We start from the raw sequence: 23,167 nt of genomic DNA, 5'->3' as shown, positions 1-23,167 counted from the left end.
GGCTTGATGTTTGCAGTGTTACCTGCATGACCTTTGTGTGACGGCTGCAGATTATTGCTGTGCTTGTTTATTTTACAGGAGGGTTGCAGTATTTGGTAGGGAACATTATCTTTGTACTACCCTGCTTCACCAAACTGCCTGGTGTGTCAACATTCCACTGTATGTATGTTAAATTGTTACTTTGTGTAAATCATCTCTCTTTCCCTCAAAAGGCCTCACACTTGTTAACGTTTTTGAAATATCACAATTGAGAGATTGCAACATTGGATACTCAAACTTAAAGGCCCATACACGCTGGGCTATTTTGAGCTGAAAGCAGATCACTTTTGGTGTTTTGAGCCGCTTTCAGCTCAAAGCCGCCCAGTGTGTATGAGGAAACGATGAGCGGTGAGCGCTGATGCGCGCTCCCGCTTCATCGCTGGGAGCCGCAGTTCATCTACTGGTATCACCAGCAGATGAACGACGGGGTGAGCAGCTTTCCATGGCGTCCTGCTATGTAAAGCCGCTCACCCCCGCTGACATCGCTGGGCGGGGAGGGGGGTGGGGGGAGCGCTCAGTGTGTATGCACTGAGCGCTTTTCAGCCCAGCGATGTCAGCGATCATCGCTGTTCATACACGCTGGGCAAAAATGCCCAGTGTGTATGGACCTTAAGGTGCATACACACTGAGCTATTCTCCCTGTGCCAGCGATGTTCACGGGGATGAATCACTTTCCACAGTAGGAGACTGGAAAGTGATTCACTCGGTTGTACAACAAACAGCCTGATGTACGGCGGCGGCTAGCGATGATGCGGGATCGTGCATCAATGCTCACCGCCCGCCCATACACACTGCCTGCGTTTGAGCTCAAAGTAGCTCAAAATGCCAAAAGTGAGCTCAGAATCGCCCAGCGTGTATGGGCTTTTACACGTAAAGTAACTGCAGTCATGAAAACATGGCTCAATTTTTGTTTCACTTCTATAAGGTATATATAATGGTAGATGCTCAATCATCTTAATGATATCATTCAGGTGCTCGAAAGGTAGGGGTATTTCTAAGCAAGAAAAAAAGAGACATTGTTTCCCCCAGCACCCTGAATGATAACAGTAACCAGATATAAATCCCACATAATATTAGAATTCAGAGATCTTGGTTACACATATTTGCGCAAATGTGTGAATAAGCCCCAAAGCCGCATCAAGGCGCCTCTGTATATTTGGGGTCCCTATGATAAGCCCCAAAGCCTTGATGCGGCTTTGGGGCTTATTCACACATTTGCGCAAATATGTGTAACCAAGATCTCAGAATTCTAATATTAGGTGGGATTTATATCTGGTTACTGTTATCATTCTGGGTGCTGGGGGAAACAATGTCTCTCTTTTTTTTTCTTACTTCTATAAGGTACAAAAATTATTACCTACAGTAAAACATTGTGCGATAATAGCCGTGACAAAGGGGCATATGTACTTATCCTTAGAGAGAGATAAAGTGGACAGAGATAAAGTACCAGCCAACAAGATGTGTTTGAAAGGGATGCGTTTAGCATCCCGGAAGTCTGGATGCTGGCGGTCATGTGACATACGCCAGAATCCCGACACCACTCGAGAAACCGGCGCCGGAACCCCGACCACCGGAATGCCGAAGGTGAGTATTGGAGTTAGGTTTAGGGCCTGGGGGGAGGTTAGGGAATAGAGAAGGTTAGCCGTAGCCCCCCCCCGGGAGCAGGAGAGGTTTAAAATACTTACCCCTGTCCAATGTCTGGTTCCTCATTGTCATGTGACTACCGTCATACCGAACCTGTTTAAAAAATGACAGTAGCTGATTGGTTGGTGCTTTATAAAGCATGCTTGTTACAGAGCTGACAGCTGCGTAATTAAAAGGTTCAGTAGCACTAAAAATAATGTATAAGAGGGAGGAGCCAGATCTGCTTCGGTAAAGCATAGGTGCCGCTGGTAAACTGCAGCTCAGAGATTTTACCTTCCATACACGGTGACCTAATAGACTTTATAGAAGCAATTTGTATTAAACAGCGATCTCCTTTATGCAAAGTTTTCCTAACATGTACAAAGTGGCGCCTTTACTTTGTCCCCGTACTGCCATCACAGAACCGGCGTGTTATTTACATTAGGATTCCAATAAAACCCGGTAGGAGGCCTTCAGCTGACAGTATTTATCGGCAGACTTAAATCTGTTGCATTTTTTTCTCTCTAGAAGCCTTAAAACCTAATGAAGATTGCAAAACAAAATCTAGCACCTTATGTATAATGTAGATCCAGTTATAAATCATATTAATTATGCAATGGTTGTTAAAGTTAATATCGCACGGCCGCAACTGAAAACCACTGAAAAAGATGATGCCTTTCCCATTAACGATTATAATATATGAAGCACAGAGAAATTGTTTAACTAGATGCTGTGGCTATGCTATTTATGGGTTGTGGAAATATACAATACCACATTTTCCACGTACCTTTCTGTAACACCTGCTAGTTACCGGTAGTAGGAGCCTAGTCCATTCAGGACTGAGTATTCCTATTTGTCCTCTCTCTGACGCTTTCCTGACCACGTTCAGCGCGCTACCTAGTAAGGACACGTAGCCAAATAGCAGGCTGGAGAGGTATACAGTTGGGAAATTTTATTTTTTATGAAAATAAATAAAGTGGGTGTCGTCGATATATCTGTATTATCCGACATTTACCTCAAGCACTGCTGTAACTCCGAGGCAGACGTGTTTATTTGGCGCACCCAGCTGTGTCCGCTCAGCTGCAGAATGGAAATCGATTGCTTTTTGTAATTAGACATCTAAATTCTCAGTAACCCTGGAAGCTGATCTGCTGCTGAATTTATGTGTCCCTGCAGAGAAACGTTCCTAAAAAGCAAATCCACAGGTCAGTGTGGCAACAAGTGCTGTAATGGATGTGGCACCTGCAGAATTTGTACAGTGACTCAGAAATCATTATTGTTGTCTGTATAGATTGTGTGTTTATAGCCAGAACATTAAAACCACCTGCCTAATATTGTGTAAGCTCCCCTCATGCTGCAATAACAGCTCTGACCCATTGAGGCATGGACTCCGCAAGACCTCTGAAGGTGCCTTGTGGTGGTATCCACTCTCTAGGTTGACAGCCACTAGGCCGACCACTATTGGTTGACATGAGTTTTTCACAATTTTTGTTTTTTTTTTTGTTTAATTTTTTGAACTTTTTCATACTTTACGATCCACTTGGACTACAATTGGGAACGGTAACCTGTGCCGAGCGCAGCGAGGCACCTTGCCCGAAGCATGGCGAGCGTATCGGTGCACTACTTGGTGTTCCTGGTCACTGTATGAAGAAAACAAAACAATAAAAAAAAAAAAAAAAAAAACCATGTCAACCTTTTGTCATGTCAACCTAATGCTTATGTTGACCTATTTTGGGTGTCAACTTAGTTACTGTCGACCAATAGTGGTGGACCTAGACGCTGTCGACCTAACTGTGGTCGACCCTATGAACCACACCTGGCACCGAGACATTAGCGGCAGATCCTTTAAGTCGTGTAAGTTGCAGGTTGGGGCCTCCATGGACCGGACTTGTATTTCCAGCACATTCCACAGATGCTCAATCGGACGAGATCTGGGGAATTTGGGGGCCAAGTCGCCATCTTGACCGCTTTGCCATGTTCCTCCAAACCATTCCTGAACAATTTTTAGCAGTGTGGCAGGACGTATTATCCTGCTGACAGAGGCCACTGCCATCATGGAATACCGATGCCAGGAAGCGATGTTCTTGGTCTGCAATAATGTTTAGGTAGGTTGTCAAAGTAACATCCACATAGATGCCAGGACCCAAGGTTTCCCAGCAGAACATTGCCAAGAACATCACACTGCCTCCGCAGGCTTGCCTTCTTCCCATAGTGCTTCCGGGTGCCATCTCTTCCCCAGGAAATGACGCACATACTCGGCCATCCACATGATGTGAAAGAAAACGTGATTCATCAGACCAGGCCACCTTCTTCATTGCTCCATGGTCCAGTTCTGACGCTCATGTGCCCATTGTAGGCACTTTCGGCAGTGGACAGGAGTCGGCAATGGGCACTGTGACCGGTTTGTAGCTGCACAGCCCCGTACTCTGCATACTGCAATGCACTTTGTGTTCTGAAACCATACTATCATAGCTAGCATTAACGTCTTCTGTAATTTGTGCTACAGTAGCTGTCCTGTGGGAATGTAACAGATAGGTTTCACTCCCCACGTACATCAGTGAGCCATGGGCACGTTTGACCTTGTTGCTGGTTCACTGGTTGTCCTTACTTTGACCACTTTTGGTAGAACTGCATACCGGGAACACCCCACAGGAACGGGAGATTGTATGACCCAGCTGTCTAGCCATCACAATTTGGCCCTTGTCAAATTCAGTAACACATCAACTTCAGAACTAAGGGGGTCATTCTGAGTTGATCGCTCGCTGACAATTTTCGCAGCGCAGCCACCAGGTGAAAAAACATAATTTCTACGTATGCCCCGCAATGCGCACGCGCGACGTACGGGTGCAAAGCTCTTTGTGGTTGTGCTCAGGTTCTAGCGAAGTTTTCCTTCTCACTGGTGGCCGCAAGAAGATTGACAGGAAGGGGGCGTGCGTTACTGGGTGTCAACTGACCGTTTTCAGGGAGTGTTTGTAAAAACGCAGGCGTTTCTGAAAAAACGCAGGCGTGGCCGGGCGTTCGCTGGGCGGGTGTATGACGTCAAATCCGGACACGAATAGGCCGAAGTGATCGCAAGCGCTAAGTAGGTTCAGAGCTGCTCTGAAACTGCACACACTGTTTTTGCGGAGCTCGGCTGCACAGGCGTTCGCACTTCTGCTAAGCTAAAATACACTCCCCAGGGGGCGGCGACATAGCGTTTGTACGGCTGCTAAAAGTAGCTAGCGAGCAATCAACTCAGAATGACCCCCTAAGTGTTATGGGAGTATAAGAAGCTACCTCTGTGTGTCCCAGTCTTTAAATGGTATCAATACCATACAGGGAAAGCGCTCTGCTTATCGTAAATATGTAGTCATTGCACCATATCTGCCATTGGTGTTACACCTCAACCCCTCTCCCCCTCCCCCCCTACATTTCACTAGACCAGAGAACACTGTCCTTCACTCACACAAATCCCTGAGCTTGCAGTGTCTGTCCCATGTACGGTGTGAGCACTTTACGTTTAGTGCATCAGCTGTGTAAAATGTAAGTCGGCTGTAACTCCGCTCATAGTCTCCTTATCTTGTAGCTGGCAATAATATAAGCAGTGAATTAATGTATTTATGGTGTGTCGGCAGGAACCAGCGTCAGCATTTTCAGACTCCGCTCTGAGCCTCTGTTCCCGTGCTGCCAGCTCCACCGGCCTCTGACACAGCATTTCTCTAACGTCCTAGTGGATGCTGGGGACTCCGTCAGGACCATGGGGATTAGCGGCTCTGCAGGAGACAGGGCACAAAAATAAAGCTTTAGGATCAGGTGGTGTGCACTGGCTCCTCCCCCCATGACCCTCCTCCAAGCCTCAGTTAGGTTTTTGTGCCCGTCCGAGCAGGGTGCAATCTAGGTGGCTCTCCTAAAGAGCTGCTTAGAAAAAGTTTTTAGGTTTTTTATTTTCAGTGAGTCCTGCTGGCAACAGGCTCACTGCATCGAGGGACTTAGGGGGGAGAAGTGAACTCACCTGCGTGCAGGATGGATTGGCTTCTTAGGCTACTGGACACCATTAGCTCCAGAGGGATCGAACACAGGCCCAGCCATGGAGTCCGGTCCCAGAGCCGCGCCGCCGACCCCCCTTGCAGATGCCGAAGATTGAAGAGGTCCATAAACAGGCGGCAGAAGACTTTTCAGTCTTCATGAGGTAGCGCACAGCACTGCAGCTGTGCGCCATTGTTGTCAGCACACTTCACACAGCGGTCACTGAGGGTGTAGGGCGCTGGGGGGGGGCGCCCTGGGCAGCAATGTATAATACCTTTTTTATGGCTAAAAATACTTCACATATAGCCCTTGAGGCTATATGGATGTATTTAACCCCTGCCAGAGCTCACAAACTCCGGGAGAAGAGCCCGCTGAAATAGGGGGCGGGGCTTATTCTCCTCAGCACACAGCGCCATTTTCCTGCTGAGCTCCGCTGTGAGGAAGGCTCCCAGGACTCTCCCCTGCACTGCACTACAGAAACAGGGTAAAACAGAGAGGGGGGGCACTTTTTTGGCGATATTACTATATTTAAGCTGCTATAAGGATACAACACTTATATAGGGTTGTTCCCATATATATTATAGCGCTTGGGTGTGTGCTGGCAAACTCTCCCTCTGTCTCCCCAAAGGGCTAGTGGGGTCCTGTCTTCAATAGAGCATTCCCTGTGTGTCTGCTGTGTGTCGGTACGCGTGTGTCGACATGTATGAGGACGATGTTGGTGTGGAGGCAGAGCAATTGCCGGTAATGGTGATGTCACCCCCCAGGGAGTCGACACCGGAATGGATGGCTTTGTTTATGGAATTACGTGATAATGTCAGCACATTACAAAAATCAGTTGACGACATGAGACGGCCGGCAAACCAGTTAGTACCTGCCCAGGCGTCTCAGACACCGTCAGGGGCTGTAAAACGCCCTTTACCTCAGTCGGTCGACACAGACCCAGACACGGACACTGAATCTAGTGTCGACGGTGAAGAAACAAACGTATTTTCCAGTAGGGCCACACGTTATATGATCACGGCAATGAAGGAGACTTTACATATCTCTGATACTGCAAGTACCACAAAAAGGGGTATTATGTGGGGTGTGAAAAAACTACCTGTAGTTTTTCCTGAATCAGAGGAATTAAATGATGTATGTGATGAAGCGTGGGTTAACCCAGATAGAAAAGTGCTAATTTCAAAAAAGTTATTGGCATTATACCCTTTCCCGCCAGAGGTTAGGGCGCGCTGGGAAACACCCCCTAGGGTGGATAAGGCGCTCACACGCTTATCAAAACAAGTGGCGTTACCGTCTCCTGATACGGCCGCCCTCAAGGATCCAGCTGATAGGAGGCTGGAAACTACCTTAAAAAGTATATACACACATACTGGTGTTATACTGCGACCAGCCATCGCCTCAGCCTGGATGTGCAGTGCTGGGGTGGTCTGGTCGGATTCCCTGACTGAAAATATTGATACCCTGGATAGGGACAGTATTTTATTGACTTTAGAGCAATTAAAGGATGCTTTTCTTTATATGCGAGATGCTCAGAGGGATATTTGCACTCTGGCATCGAGAGTAAGTGCGATGTCCATATCTGCCAGAAGAAGTTTATGGACGCGACAGTGGTCAGGTGATGCGGATTCCAAACGGCATATGGAAGTATTGCCGTATAAAGGGGAGGAATTATTTGGCGTCGGTCTATCGGATCTGGTGGCCACGGCAACTGCCGGAAAATCCACCTTTTTACCTCAGACCCCCTCCCAACAGAAAAAGACACCGTCTTTTCAGCCGCAGTCCTTTCGGTCCTATAAGAACAAGCGGGCAAAAGGACAGTCATATCTGCCCAGAGGCAGAGGAAAGGGTAAGAGAGGGCAGCAAGCAGCTCCTTCCCAGGAACAGAAGCCCGCCCCGGGTTCTGCAAAGCCCTCAGCATGATGCTGGGGCTTTACAAGCGGACTCAGGAGCGGTGGGGGGTCGACTCAAGAATTTCAGCGCGCAGTGGGCTTGCTCACAGGTGGACCCCTGGATCCTGCAGGTAGTATCTCAGGGTTACAGGTTGGAATTCGAGAAGTCTCCCCCTCGCCGGTTCCTAAAGTCTGCTTTGCCAACGTCTCCCTCAGACAGGGCGACGGTATTGGAAGCCATTCACAAGCTGTTTTCTCAGCAGGTGATAGTCAAGGTACCCCTCCTACAACAGGAAAAGGGGTATTACTCCACACTATTTGTGGTACCGAAGCCGGACGGCTCGGTAAGACCTATTCTAAATCTGAAATCTTTGAACCTGTACATACAAAAATTCAAGTTCAAGATGGAGTCACTCAGAGCAGTGATAGCGAATCTGGAAGAAGGGGGCTTTATGGTGTCCCTGGACATAAAAGATGCTTATCTGCATGTCCCAATTTGCCCTTCACATCAAGGGTACCTCAGGTTCGTGGTGCAAAACTGTCATTATCGGTTTCAGACGCTGCCGTTTGGATTGTCCACGGCACCTCGGGTCTTTACCAAGGTAATGGCCGAAATGATGATTCTTCTGCGAAGAAGAGGCGTATTAATTATCCCTTACTTGGACGATCTCCTGATAAGGGCAAGGTCCAGAGAACAGCTGGAGGACGGAGTAGCACTAACCCAAGTAGTGCTGCAACAACACGGGTGGATTCTGAATTTTCCAAAATCTCAGTTGACCCCGACAACACGTCTGCTGTTCCTGGGAATGATTCTGGACACGGTTCAGAAAAAGGTGTTTCTTCCGGAGGAGAAAGCCAAGGAGTTATCCGAACTTGTCAGGAACCTCCTAAAACCAGGAATAGTGTCTGTGCATCAATGCACAAGAGTCCTGGGAAAGATGGTGGCTTCTTACGAAGCGATTCCATTCGGCAGATTCCACGCACGAACTTTTCAGTGGGATCTGCTGGACAAATGGTCCGGATCGCATCTGCAGATGCATCAGCGGATAACCTTATCGCCACGGACAAGGGTGTCTCTTCTGTGGTGGTTGCAGAGTGCTCATCTGTTAGAGGGCCGCAGATTCGGCATACAGGACTGGGTCCTGGTGACCACGGATGCCAGTCTGAGAGGCTGGGGAGCGGTCACACAGGGAAGAAACTTCCAGGGAGTATGGTCAAACCTGGAGATATCTCTTCACATAAATATACTGGAGCTAAGAGCGATTTACAATGCTCTAAGCCTGGCAAAACAACTGCTTCAGGGTCAGCCGGTGTTGATCCAGTCGGACAACATCACGGCAGTCGCCCACGTAAACAGACAGGGCGGCACAAGAAGCAGGAGAGCAATGGCAGAAGCTGCAAGGATTCTTCGCTGGGCGGAAGATCATGTGATAGCACTGTCAGCAGTGTTCATTCCGGGAGTGGACAACTGGGAAGCAGACTTCCTCAGCAGACACGATCTACACCCGGGAGAGTGGGGACTTCATCCAGAAGTCTTCCACATGATTGTGAACCGTTGGGAAAAACCAAAGGTGGACATGATGGCGTCTCGCCTCAACAAAAAACTGGACAGGTATTGCGCCAGGTCAAGAGACCCTCAGGCAATAGCTGTGGACGCTCTGGTAACGCCGTGGGTGTTCCAGTCAGTGTATGTGTTTCCTCCTCTGCCTCTCATACCAAAAGTACTGCGAATCATACGGCAAAGGGGAGTAAGAACGATACTCGTGGCTCCGGATTGGCCAAGAAGAACTTGGTACCCGGAACTTCAGGAGATGCTCACGGAAGATCCGTGGCCTCTACCTCTAAGACGGGACCTGCTTCAGCAGGGACCGTGTCTATTCCAAGACTTACCGCGGCTGCGTTTGACGGCATGGCGTTTGAACGCCAAATTCTAAGTGAAAAAGGCATTCTGGAAGAGGTCATTCCTACACTGGTAAAAGCCAGGAAGGAGGTGACTGCACAACATTATCACCGCATTTGGAGAAAATATGTTGCGTGGTGTGAGGCCAGGAAGGCCCCCACGGAGGAATTTCAATTGGGTCGATTCCTACATTTCCTGCAAACAGGATTGTCTATGGGCCTCAAGTTGGGGTCCATTAAGGTTCAAATTTCGGCCCTGTCGATTTTCTTCCAAAAAGAATTGGCTTCAGTTCCTGAAGTCCAGACTTTTGTAAAAGGAGTACTACATATACAGCCCCCGGTTGTGCCCCCAGTGGCTCCGTGGGACCTTAATGTAGTTTTGGATTTTCTCAAATCCCATTGGTTTGAGCCACTCAAATCGGCGGATTTGAAATATCTTACATGGAAGGTAACCATGCTACTGGCCCTGGCTTCAGCCAGGAGAGTGTCAGAATTGGCGGCTTTATCGTATAAAAGCCCATATCTGATTTTCCATTCAGACAGGGCAGAACTGCGGACGCGTCCTCATTTTCTGCCTAAGGTGGTGTCAGCGTTTCACCTGAACCAGCCTATTGTAGTGCCTGCGGCTACTAGCGATTTGGAGGATTCCAAGTTGCTGGACGTTGTCAGGGCATTGAAAATATATATTTCAAGGACGGCTGGAGTCAGAAAATCTGACTCGCTGTTTATACTGTATGCACCCAACAAGCTGGGTGCTCCTGCTTCTAAGCAGACGATTGCTCGTTGGATTTGTAGCACAATTCAACTTGCACATTCTGTGGCAGGCCTGCCACAGCCTAAATCTGTCAAGGCCCATTCCACAAGGAAGGTGGGCTCATCCTGGGCGGCTGCCCGAGGGGTCTCGGCATTACAACTCTGCCGAGCAGCTACGTGGTCGGGGGAGAACACGTTTGTAAAATTCTACAAATTTGATACCCTGGCTAAAGTGGACCTGGAGTTCTCTCATTCGGTGCTGCAGAGTCATCCGCACTCTCCCGCCCGTTTGGGAGCTTTGGTATAATCCCCATGGTCCTGACGGAGTCCCCAGCATCCACTAGGACGTTAGAGAAAATAAGATTTTATTTACCGATAAATCTATTTCTCGTAGTCCGTAGTGGATGCTGGGCGCCCATCCCAAGTGCGGATTGTCTGCAATACTTGTACATAGTTATTGTTACAAAAAAATCGGGTTGTTCTTGTTGTGAGCCGTCTGTTCAGAGGCTCCTACGTTGTCATACTGTTAACTGGGTTCAGATCACAAGTTGTATGGTGTGATTGGTGTGGCTGGTATGAGTCTTACCCGGGATTCAATATCCTTCCTTATTGTGTACGCTCGTCCGGGCACAGTATCCTAACTGAGGCTTGGAGGAGGGTCATGGGGGGAGGAGCCAGTGCACACCACCTGATCCTAAAGCTTTATTTTTGTGCCCTGTCTCCTGCGGAGCCGCTAATCCCCATGGTCCTGACGGAGTCCCCAGCATCCACTACGGACTACGAGAAATAGATTTATCGGTAAGTAAAATCTTATTTTTTTAGGCGTTCTTTACTATCAATAGATTTTGTGCTCAGACAGATGGACATGAACAATGTGGCCAGAGAACTGGGGAATTGCAGAGTCTGTATCATCTCTAGATGAGATTACACTAAGAGGTGGCAGCTGCATCAGTTAGGGGCTATAAAGCTGTCAAAATGATGAACAAATGTATCATCCTGTGGTTGCCCAATGCACCATGCCAACTTGAAAAGGTGTGCCCAGTGCTGCTTTTTCTGTATTACAACTATACCAATTTAACGCATGAATTTCTAGTAGATGGCATTTGCAGTACACAATCACTCGTATCAGTCTCTGAGCTGTGGAGCTTACAATCTGTATTGCCTACCACACAGATGCACACAAGGGTTTCATTAATCAGAAGCCAATACATGATCAGTATGTTTTTGGAGTGAGGGAGGAATCCAGAGTTCATTGAGGAAACTCACACTGACACAGGTAGCACATACACACTCTACACCTTGTTTGCAGGCTGATGACAGATACCCCACATACAGGTTGAGAACGTCCCCATGTTAAGCATACTCTACATACAGAGCCACATTTGCAGGATCATTGTCCAGTCCACTACACTTAACCCAAACTCCTCTCTCCCCTGCCCTCACTATGCATTATATTTCATTACATGGGGTATTGTCTGGAAGATTGAACATGTGGCAGAGGCAGATTCCTAATTTTTCTACGAGCCTGTACAGTGGAATAATATAACTGTGTCATACCTGTTTACTGCACTGTACATAACTAAGCTATAAGTATCCGTGTAACATGCTTGCTGCTCGGGATCAGCATGGGATCCCGGAGGTCAGAAGACCGACGCCTGGAACCCGACAGCAGGAATCCTGGCAGCGTGTCCCCTCTCGGGCTTCCACACTATTATATTCCTCCTCAGGTGGTGGCATGGACCACCACCCGAGTGAGAATACGGGGCTTGGGTCAGGATTCCAACTGCTGGCATTTCCCCGGCTGTCTGGATTCCGGCGTCCGGACCCTAACCGCTGAGATCCTGACGGCCGGTAATTTAACCGCATACTGTACCTACTGTTCCCCATCCTTTTGGCCATGGTTGGACCATGATAATTACAGGTTATCAGTTTGGCTATACTGTAAGTGCTTCCAGGTGTCTGTTCTCTTGCAGATATGTGCTTATGATTTTACACATGATACTGTTAGATGGTTCTCCCATAACCCAGTGAGGATGACTGAAACCGCTGACCGTGCTTCCATGTAAATGGGCAGTAATTACCCAGTACATTAGTGTTAGTGGCTGATTCTGACCATTGCACTTTGGGGGTCATTCCGAGTTGATCGCAGTCAGCAACTTTTTGCTGCTGCTGCGATCAACTAGTCCATGCCTATGGGGGAGTGTATTTTAGCTTAGCAGGGATGCGATCGCTTGTGCAGCGCTGCTAAGCTTAAAAAGTTTTGCGTAAAGGAAGACCAGCCCTAGACCTACTTACCCTGTGCGACGGCTCCAGCGATGCAGGTCCCGGCTTTGACGTCAGACATCCGCCCTCCGTTCTTCTGACCACGCCTGCATTTTCTCCACCACTCCCCGAAAACGGCCCCCACGGTCTGGTGATGCCCAGGAATGCCTTCTTTCTGTCAATCTTCTTGCGGTCGCCGCTGCGACCGCTTTCTTCATAATCCGCGACGTAACCCGATGACCCCTGTCAATGACGCGCGTGCGCATTCCGCACCCGTTTGCACCGCAGCGACAAACCGCTGCGTGCGAACGGGTCTGTATGACCCCCTTTGAGGAGAAGACATCACCTACAGAGAGTGGAAGAAAATACTGAGTGGACTTAGAGAAACTCTCCATACAAAGCCATAAGATGGGTACACTTTAGATCAGGGCTGGCCAAACCGGTCCTCGAGATCTACCAACAGTTCATGTTTTCCAGGCCTCCTGGAGATCTGTAGAAATGTCAGTTAGGAATGAATGCAGCACATCTTAATTAGTAATGACTACACCTGTGCACCAGCTAGGTGGTCTGGAAAATGTGACCTGTTGGTAGATCTCGAGGACTGGTTTGGCCAGCCCTGCTTTAGATGATATAGCATCCTATATATTGTTACTGGCGCAGAGCGAAAAGATATACGGTATCAGCCATATCATGTAGCGTGTATGACTGATTGCGCACTCCCACAGGTCATTACCTGGTCATCGTGTTGCACGTCCACTGGGACTATCCTGGCAATGGTGGCATGCATTCTATATGTGACAATGAACGATGTATCAGAAAAAGTGTGTACAGCCAACCAATATAGCGTTATAATGGTCTTGCCGTCGACAGGGGTACACATCGATCTAGTGTGTACACAGCACACCTAGAGGTCTAGGGAGATAAAGAAACCATACACGACAGATGGAGGAGATGTAGCAAAGCTTGGAGAGAGATAAGGGGTCTGTTTACTAAGCCTTGGACAGAGATCAATCACCAGCCAATCAGCTCCTAACTGCCACGTCACAGGCTGGGTTTGAAAAATGACAGTTAGGAGCTGATTGGCTGGTATTTTATCTCCGTCCACTTTACCTCCATCCAAGGCTTAGTAAATAGACTCCAAAGTACCAGCTGATCGGCTTCTGTCATGTTACAGGCTGCATTCGGAAAATGACAGGAACTGATTGGTCGGTGCTTTATCTCTCTCCAACTTTGATACAATACTACACACTTTATGGATGCGATAAATCGACTTTTAATCTAGTTCTGCTGATTAATCACTCTGACACGTACTTCCCATAACCCGTCATCAACAAGCAGTGTCTGAGGGAGTATCAGACACTGCTTGTTGATGAAGGATTATGGGAAGTACGTGTCAGAGTGATTAATCAGCAGAACTTGAGTTGAATGTAAGATTAAAGGTCGATTTATCGCATCCATAAAGTGTGTAGTACCGCATAACTTTAGATTGATTATTTTTGTTTTTTACCATTTTGATTAAATCTTCAAGTCTTGTCTTATGCTTCATTCCAAGGTCACTGCTGGATAAGGCCATGCAACCTCTTTTGCTTTTTCCATTATGATTTAGGCATTAACATCAGCTTATTTGTGTAAAAGCTGTAATTTAAGAGAAAATGCAGCCCATACAGAAAGGGCTAAATAAAGGTATACTGTATAAAATGAATAGGTTCATTTATCAACGAGTGATAAATTTCACTGTGAGTGATAAATTGCACCTGCCAATCAGCTCCTAATTGCCATGTTACAGACATAGGGGCCTATTTACTAAGCCTTGGGAGGAGATAAAGTTGCTGGAAATAAAGGGGGACATGTACTCAGCAATGATAAAAGTGAAGAAGTTGCCCATGGCAACCAATCAGCATTGACGTAACATTTCTAATTTGCATACTGTACAATTGTACGGAGCAGCTGTTTGTTTGCCATGGGAAATGTCTCCACTGGCTCACTTCTCCACTTTTAGCACTGCTTAGTACATGTCCCCCAAAGTGCCAGCCAATCGGCTCCTAACTGTCATTTTTCAAACCCAGCGTGTGACATAGTAGTTAGGAGCTGATTGGCTGGTCATTTATCTCCATCCTAGGCTTAGTAAATAGATCCCTGTGTTTGAAAAATGACAGTTAGGAGCTGATTGGCTGGTGCAATTTATCACTCACCGTAAAATGCATCACTCATTGATAAATGAGCCCATAAATATGTAGAAGTAAAGTCCTTTATTTGGTGCTCAGAGACGGTGATCTTTAGAACACCATGAAATCGGCCATTTTGTGGTTTGAACCAATATTCATTACAATGCTGCCTATCAATTGACTAGAAATCAGTGACTTCACTGAGATGCTTCCTTATGAATGTTTCCTAGGCGCATTTTCTTGTATAATGGTACAGCCCACAAAATGGCTGCCTCCAGTGTGAGGGTGAAGGGTACTTCAACACATTACGGCCTCTAGGTCATTGGGGTCAACACCACAATAAATCTAACTCTGCTGTTTATCTTTAGCTTCTTTTCCATTTTGTAAATCTGGCTCATCTATTTCTTCACCGGGAATGTTCAATAAAATGGATTGGATGGATAGAGCGCCTGCAGTATAACTTCTTCTGCTAATTACGTGTGGCGGCAAGGTCGTTAGCATCCACTTCTTGCTTTCTGAATAATAAGCCTCCTTCCACAGCACCAAGATCCAGTGGTATTTGTCCTGTAAGGTTTTGCGTTTGGTTATAGCCTGGTAACGTCTACACACTTTATCACCATATGGCGCCACCAAGCCTATGTCTGTGCAGCGTTTGTATGTACTCCCTATGTTTACGTGGGTTTCCTCTGGGTACTCCTCCCACAATCCCCCCCCAAAAAACGTACTCAAATAAATTAAAACGTAAATAAATACTCCTAGTGTATATGTGTGTATCCATGTGATAGGGAATATAGATCGTAAGCTCCACTGGTGCATGACTGATGTGAATTACGCAATATTCTCTGTACAGTGGTATGGTATGTGTGTGCGCTGTATAAAGAATGTATTAAGTACGTTCTATAAACTGATAGATAGATAGATGCTCATAGGTTGCTGTGGGCAACTACACTCTTTTCAATGCTTGATACACAAACCCCTATACTACCCTCTGCTTATCCCTCATATACGAGTGAACATGTGGGGAGATGTGTCAAGCCTTGAAGAGAGATAAATTACCAACCAATCAGCTCTTAACTGTCATTTTAGAGGCTGTGCTTGAAAAATGACAGGACTTGATTGGTTGGTACTTTTTCCCTCTCCAAGGCTTGATACATCTCCCCACATATGAAGTCTCCTACCACATCTCCAAACCTTGCAATGAGGCGTCTGTTTTACACAGAAATTGATTCTGCCACTGTAATACACACTATGGGGGATGTCCAATTAGTCCCGGTAAAACATCAGGTCCGAAAAAAAATGTTTTTCACGATTTTTCCCAACGTTTCACCGTTTTTATTGTGTTTTTTTTTTTTTTTACAGGCTATCCTAATTGATCGCCTGTAAAAAAAAAAAAAAAAAAAAAAATGCCCTTTCTCCCGAAAACACACAGGTTCAGTGAAACCTGTGTGTTTTTGGTAGAAACAGCCCTGTTTGCGCACGAAAATGGGTAAATTACCGGGGCTGATTGGATATCCCCCTATATTGAACATTGGGCCTAATTTAGACTTGATCGCTCGCTAGGGATTTTTTGCAGACCTGCGTTTGCATTGTCGCCGCCCATAGGGGAGTGTATTTTCGCTTTGCAAGTGTGCGAATGCCTGTGTAGTAGAGCTGTACAAACAGATCGTGTGCAGCCCAGGACTTAGTCACTGCGAACACTTTAGCCTGCTCGGGCCCGGAATTAACGTCAAGAACCCTCCCTGCAAACGCTTGGACACGCCTGCGTTTTTCCAAACACTCCCAGCAAACGGTCAATTGACACCCACAAACGCCCTCTTCCAGTCAATCTCCTTGCGAACGCCCGTGCGAACGGATCCTTCGCACAAACTCATCGCTGAGCGGCGATCCGCTTTGTACCCGTGCAACGCGCCTGCGCATTGTGGTGCATGCGCAGTTTAGACCTGATCGGCCGCTGTACGAAAACGCAGCCTAGCAATCAGGTCTGAATTAGTCCCTTTCTGTTAATCCCATCACTAACACTGCTGATAGCAAAACCATTAACCCTTGTATTGCCTTGTCACTATTTTCAGTGCATAGCCATTACTGCTTCACAGCACTGAGGTCATGGGTTCGGCACTAACTGTGTGGAGTTTGTATATTCTCCCTTTGCTTGTGTGGGTTTCCTCCCACAATCCAAAAATATACTTTTAGGTTAAATGGGTCCCAACAAAATTAACCGTAGCGTTCGTGTGTGTGTGTGTGTGTACATGTAGTAAGGAATATAGATTGTAAGCTCCACTGGGGACAGATGTGAATAGCCAAATATTCTCTGTAAAGCGCTGCGGAATATGTGTGCGCTATATAAATAATAACAATGAGACAGGTTATTGTGCAGATGCTTATCGCCTGATGCAGTTGCTATGGGTTACAGTCACCATCATGTTTCAAGTAATTTTTCTAGGGCTTTTTGAAAGAAAGGAAACCTGTAATTGGTCGCTGTGCGTCACATTGGTTAATATAAGGAAAGTTTACAGTGTAAGGGTCTATAGCCAACAGTTAAGTTAGTGACACAAGACAGCAATGTCGGCACTATACAGTAAGTCGTGTCCCGGAAGGGGTGTGGTATGGAATGGATAGAGAGTAACTAGGTCGACAGTGTCTAGGTCGACAGGGATGCTAGGTCGACAGGGTCTCTAGGTCAACATGTTCTAGGTCGACAGGTCAATAGGTCGACATGAGGTTTTTAATTTTTTTGGGTGTTGTTTTCTTCGTAGAGTGACCGGGAACCCCAATTAGTGCACCGCGTCCCCTCGCATGGCTCGCTTCGTTCGCTATGCTTTGGGCAAGGTACTTCACTCCCCTACCGCTGCGCTCGGCACAGGTTACCGTTCCCAATTGTAGTCCACGTGGATCATTAAGTATGAAAAAGTTCAACAAAAGAAAAAAAAATCGTGAAAAACTCATGTCGACTTTTTGATCCTGTCAACCTAGAACATGTCGACCTAGAAACCCTGTCGACCTAGTTACTGTCTACCAATAGTGGTCGACCTAGAGACCGGATCCTGTCCCGGACTAACAAGAAAAATGTCTCATTTATTTTGCTGATGCAAGAAATACCAGCTGCCTTGTAAGTAAATGCCGTAGTAACACAGATTGTTTTATTTCCTCTAGAGCAAGCCGCGTCCTGCCCAGGGCTCTTGTTATGTCACGTAAATGCTGATTAAAGCTGGCGCTTCCTTCATATTAGATTATTTTCAGCATTCACAAAAAGATGCAATGAGTAATGATGGCTCTCTGGAATCTTCATCACAAATGAGGGAATATCCTACTATTTGCTCAATGATTGCTATATTGCTTTTAGAATAACCTAATACAGAGTTTCCCAAACTCAGCCATTACAGTCCAGGTATTAAGGATATCCATGCTTGAGCACAGATGACTAGGGGTATTAATTAGTAGCTCAGTCAGTTTGATTTAACCATCTAGACTCAAGCATGACTAAAACTTGGACTGTAATGGCGGTGTTTGGGAAACACTGACCTAATTATAACCTAATATATGTATCTTATATGCCGTGTCGTTTCCGGCCCCGTCTGTAAATGGCGCTGCTGAAAGGGGTGTGGTGCCTTGGCACTTCGTACCAGCACCTCTTCCTGTTACTGGACCTAATATTTAGAATTAATTTGGCCATTATCAATGCCATGAAACTGAGGCCATTCATGAACAAGAGCTGTGGTAATGTTCGAGGCCTTGGTTCCTAGTTATCTGATAGGCTGCTTTCTTGCAAACAAAATGGCTGCTGCCATTACTTGAGGGACAGAAAGTGCCCTTTAATTACCACCCATGCCTGAGAGAGAATATTTTTCTTTTTCTACAAAATGTGCCAAAAGTAAGGTTGTACAGTATTATAATTATAGGGGCCATAAAACTTGTTATATTTCTTAGCGCTCTCAGAGCTACCGTATCGCAGCTGCCAAGCGGATTATTGCCTGTCTCCTGCTGGTATCCCTCTGCTCTTTTAGCATGGTTATTTGGAATTTCAGATGTAAGTGTCAGCATGTTAATGCAAATAATGCAAACGGGCAGCTGGCTCCTGACTGCGGGCCATCGCATTACCTCAGATGCCATGCTACAGTAACATAGAGCTAGCTGCAGCCAACAGTGCAGAGGGAGTAAAACACTGTCACAGGCTATTTCTACATATTTTCTGCTACGTTAAAATCTTAAAGTATTACATATTCAAATTAATGATAGGTTTAGAAGCAAGCCTACTGGTAACTTCAGAATTTTATAGCTTGTGTATGCAAAGTTTAAGGTTTTTGGTAATGTACTGTAGTTTTTTAACTGTATATGGCGTGAATAAACCACTACTGTGCACAGCGCAACCTCTAGAATGTTATTTTAACTTTTTTGGTAGTCGCCAGCTGGCAATACAAATCCAGATTACTGTACCCAACCCGACAGCAGCACCCCGTCTCCCGGAATCTCGACAGCAAGTCCCCTTGCGGACTTGCTGCTCATCAGGCCTGGTGGCTCTCTTCGCTCGACACGGGTTCTATTCCCACTCAGTTGCTGGCGTGGACCCACCAAGCAAGTGGGAATACCAGGAGGGAGTCTGGATTCCTGCTGGCGTTAAAATGCCAGCTGTCGGGATTCCTGCATCGGTCTCCTCAACCCGGGATCCCGACAGCCGGTATATTGACTGCATCGCCTGTGGTTATTACACTTTGGTTATGGATCAGCTGTTCCCATTGTACTGCCCTTGTGAGCTGTATTTATGTGTGTGTGTGAGAAAATACGACACCTTGTACTACAGTGATATCACGAATAGTGACTGCATTATATAGGTTTATCCAACAAAATGGCCGCCTCCACTCCATGACAAGTGAGCTTTCTGTTTAAACAGAAACCAGCGAGCCGGTTTGTTTGCCTGTGAAAATGCTCAGTCATAGTACGGTAATGAGCCTGCAAAGAGACATTTACACATAATTACATAGTAAGGTGCACTGGGACCTCTACCTGTGGGCAAGGTGTACGTTTGGCAGACAGTGGTGTAATTAATGTGCCAACCTCACCTAGTGTACTGCTGTTTCTGTAATATGCTATCTGTTGCTCCACCTTGACTCATAAATCATCTTTTTTTTTCTATTGTTTTTCAGAAAAGCTAGAAGCTGACCCACCGTCCTCGAGACAGCTGAAACATGGTAAGCTTTCTTAATATTTCAATTTATTGTGGGGAAAAAAACAACTATTTATTGAGCAAGCAATATGGCAACTTGCTCACAATTGGATTGGTTGGAGGCTGGAATCTGCCGGCGATTGGGCAAATGCAGGAAACGGGTAACCGCATAGAAAAAAACTCCTAGCATCCAATCGGAAGGTAGCTTTCATTCTCTAAACTTTACTAGAAAAATGAAAGAATCTTATTGGTTGCTTTGTGCAAATGCCTCAACACAGACTTTTTTTAATTTTTAAAATTTTTTACTGTTAATTTTTTTTGTAAATGAGCCGAAACCCATATCTAACATTACATGGGGTATATTTACTAAGATCCCGATTTTGACCGAGATGCCGTTTTTTCTTCAAAGTGTCATCTCGGTAATTTACTAAACTCAAATCACGGCAGTGATGAGGCCATTCGTATTTTTTTGGAAGTCCAAGAAAAAAATTACGAATGAATACACCATCGGTCAAAACGCGGCTGTTTAAGTATGAATCTCGGTCATTTACTAAGAAGTGCAAAGCAAAAAAAAATAAAACACTGCCGTGAAAAATGACAACTCGTAAAAAAGTGCTAAAAAAAAACAGACCTGCTTTTTTTTACCGTGATTGGATAGGCATGCACGGATCCATGAGATCCGTGCATGTATATCAGTAGGAAGGGGTGGGAAAGTGGTTATTTTCCCCCCAAAAAAATGCGTGGGGTCCCCCCTCCTAAGCATAACCAGCCTCGGGCTCTTTGAGCCGATCCTGGTTGCAGAAATATGGGGAAAAAATTGACAGGGGTTCCCCCATATTTAAGCAACCAGCATCGGGCTCTGCGCCTGGTCCTGGTTCCAAAAATACGGGGGACAAAAAGAGTAGGGGTCCCCCGTATTTTTAAAACCAGCACCGGGCTCCACTAGCTGGACAGATAATGCCACAGCCGGGGGTCACTTTTATATAGTGCCCTGCGGCCGTGGCATCAAAAATCCAACTAGTCACCCCTGGCCGGGGTACCCTGGGGGAGTGGGGACCCCTTCAATCAAGGGGTCCCCCCCCCAGCCACCCAAGGGCCAGGGGTGAAGCCCGAGGCTGTGTCCCCCCCCATCCAATTGGCTGCGGATGGGGGGCTGATAGCCTTTTGTGAAAATGAAAAGATATTGTTTTTAGTAGCAGTACTACAAGGCCCAGCAAGCCTCCCCCGCATGCTGGTACTTGGAGAACCACAAGTACCAGCATGCTGCGGAAAAACGGGCCCGCTGGTACCTGTAGTACTACTACTAAAAAAATACCCTAAAAAAGACAAGACACACACACCTTGAAAGTAAAGATTTATTACATACATCCACACAAACATACATACATACTTACCTATGGCCCCACGCAGGTCGGTCCTCTTCTCCAGTAGAATCCAAGGGGTACCTGTTGAATAAATTAAACTCGCCAGATCCAGGGTCCCAGGCTCCTCGTAGAATCCATTTGTAATCCACGTACTTGATTAAAATAAAAAAACGGAGACCCGAGCCACGCACTGAAAGGGGACCCATGTTTGCACATGGGTCCCCTTTCCCCGACTGCCAGAAGCCCACTCTGACTTCTGTCTAAGTGGGTTTCTTCAGCCAATCAGGGAGCGCCACGTTGTAGCACCCTCCTGATCGGCTGTGTGCTCCTGTACTGACTGACAGGCAGCACGCGGCAGTGTTACAATGTAGCGCCTATGCGCTCCATTGTAACCAATGGTGGGAACTTTCTGCCCTGCGGTTGACCGAAAGTGACCTCACCGCTGAGCAGAAAGTTCCCACCATTGGTTACAATGGAGCGCATAGGCGCTACATTGTAACACTGCCGCGTGCTGCCTGTCAGTCAGTACAGGAGCACACAGCCGATCAGGAGGGTGCTACAACGTGGCGCTCCCTGATTGGCTGAAGAAACCCACTTAGACAGAAGTCAGAGTGGGTTTCTGGCAGTCGGGGAAAGGGGACCCATGTGCAAACATGGGTCCCCTTTCAGTGCGTGGCTCGGGTCTCCGTTTTTTTATTTTAATCAAGTACGTGGATTACAAATGGATTCTACGAGGAGCCTGGGACCCTGGATCTGGTGAGTTTAATTTATTCAACAGGTACCCCTTGGATTCTACTGGAGAAGAGGACCGACCTGCGTGGGGCCATAGGTAAGTATGTATGTATGTTTGTGTGGATGTATGTAATAAATCTTTACTTTCAAGGTGTGTGTGTCTTGTCTTTTTTTGGGTATTTTTTTAGTAGTAGTACTACAGGTACCAGCGGGCCCGTTTTTCCGCCGCATGCTGGTACTTGTGGTTCTCCAAGTACCAGCATGCGGGGGAGGCTTGCTGGGCCTTGTAGTACTGCTACTAAAAACAATATCTTTTCATTTTCACAAAAAACTATCAGCCCCCCATCCGCAGCCAATTGGATGGGGTGGACAGCCTCGGGCTTCACCCCTGGCCCTTGGGTGGCTGGGGGGGGGGGACCCCTTGATTGAAGGGGTCCCCACTCCCCCAGGGTACCCTGGCCAGGGGTGACTAGTTGGATTTTTGATGCCACGGCCGCAGGGCACTATATAAAAGTGACCCCCGGCTGTGGCATTATCTGTCCAGCTAGTGGAGCCCGGTGCTGGTTTTAAAAATACGGGGACCCCTACTCTTTTTGTCCCCCGTATTTTTGGAATCAGGACCAGGCGCAGAGCCCGATGCTGGTTGCTTAAATATGGGGGAACCCCTGTCATTTTTTCCCCCCATATTTCTGCAACCAGGGTCGGCTCAAAGAGCCCGAGGCTGGTTATGCTTAGGAGGGGGGACCCCACGCATTTTTTTTCTCCGTTTTACAGTGTTTATTTAAAAAAAAAAAAAGAACCCCAGCACGGATCACACAGATCCGGCCGAGATTCATTTTGAAAAAGTCGGCAGTGTTTTGCTGATCACTGCCGTAAAAAAGGTAAAAAAAACACGAATGACATCGACATCGGAACAAATGAAAATGCAGAATACGACAGCTTAGTAAATTAGTCGTAATAAATTCAAAAAGTTGCAATTTTACACTTTCGATGTCATTCGTGATTGAACTTTGACCTTTTTCCGAAAATTACGAATGTTAGTAAATTTACCCCCATGTTCTAGTTTGATTGTTTTTTCACTTGGCCAAGAATCAGTATTTCTGTGTCTCCCGTCGTCTTTATACACTGCCTCCTCTAAATAAGATTAATGTGAGGACTGCCCACAGCTGTCATACAGATGTGTGTTCTCTTACATCTTTGCTCTGTGCGCTATAAGTCGCATTACACATAACGAGTGAGTGCCGTGTGACTTGTTAACGATGAGCATATTTTTGCGTT

At 46.6% G+C, this 23,167-nt stretch overlaps 1 protein-coding gene across 3 annotated transcripts in view; it reads left to right on the top strand.

Moving 5' to 3' along the window:
• The window catches only part of TMEM65 (transmembrane protein 65), a 159,021-nt gene that overhangs the window by 57,798 nt on the left and 78,056 nt on the right, over window positions 1-23,167 (top strand). For all 3 annotated transcript variants that reach the window (XM_063924403.1, XM_063924402.1, XM_063924404.1), the window contains one exon: window positions 19,774-19,818. In XM_063924403.1, coding sequence (XP_063780473.1) covers window positions 19,774-19,818 — 45 coding nt within the window. The remainder of the gene's footprint in view (window positions 1-19,773; window positions 19,819-23,167) is intronic.

This window comes from Pseudophryne corroboree, chromosome 5 (genome assembly GCF_028390025.1).
Source record: "Pseudophryne corroboree isolate aPseCor3 chromosome 5, aPseCor3.hap2, whole genome shotgun sequence".
NCBI classification, from domain to species: Eukaryota; Metazoa; Chordata; class Amphibia; order Anura; family Myobatrachidae; genus Pseudophryne; species Pseudophryne corroboree.
This window is presented reverse-complemented; position numbering and strand designations above follow the sequence as displayed.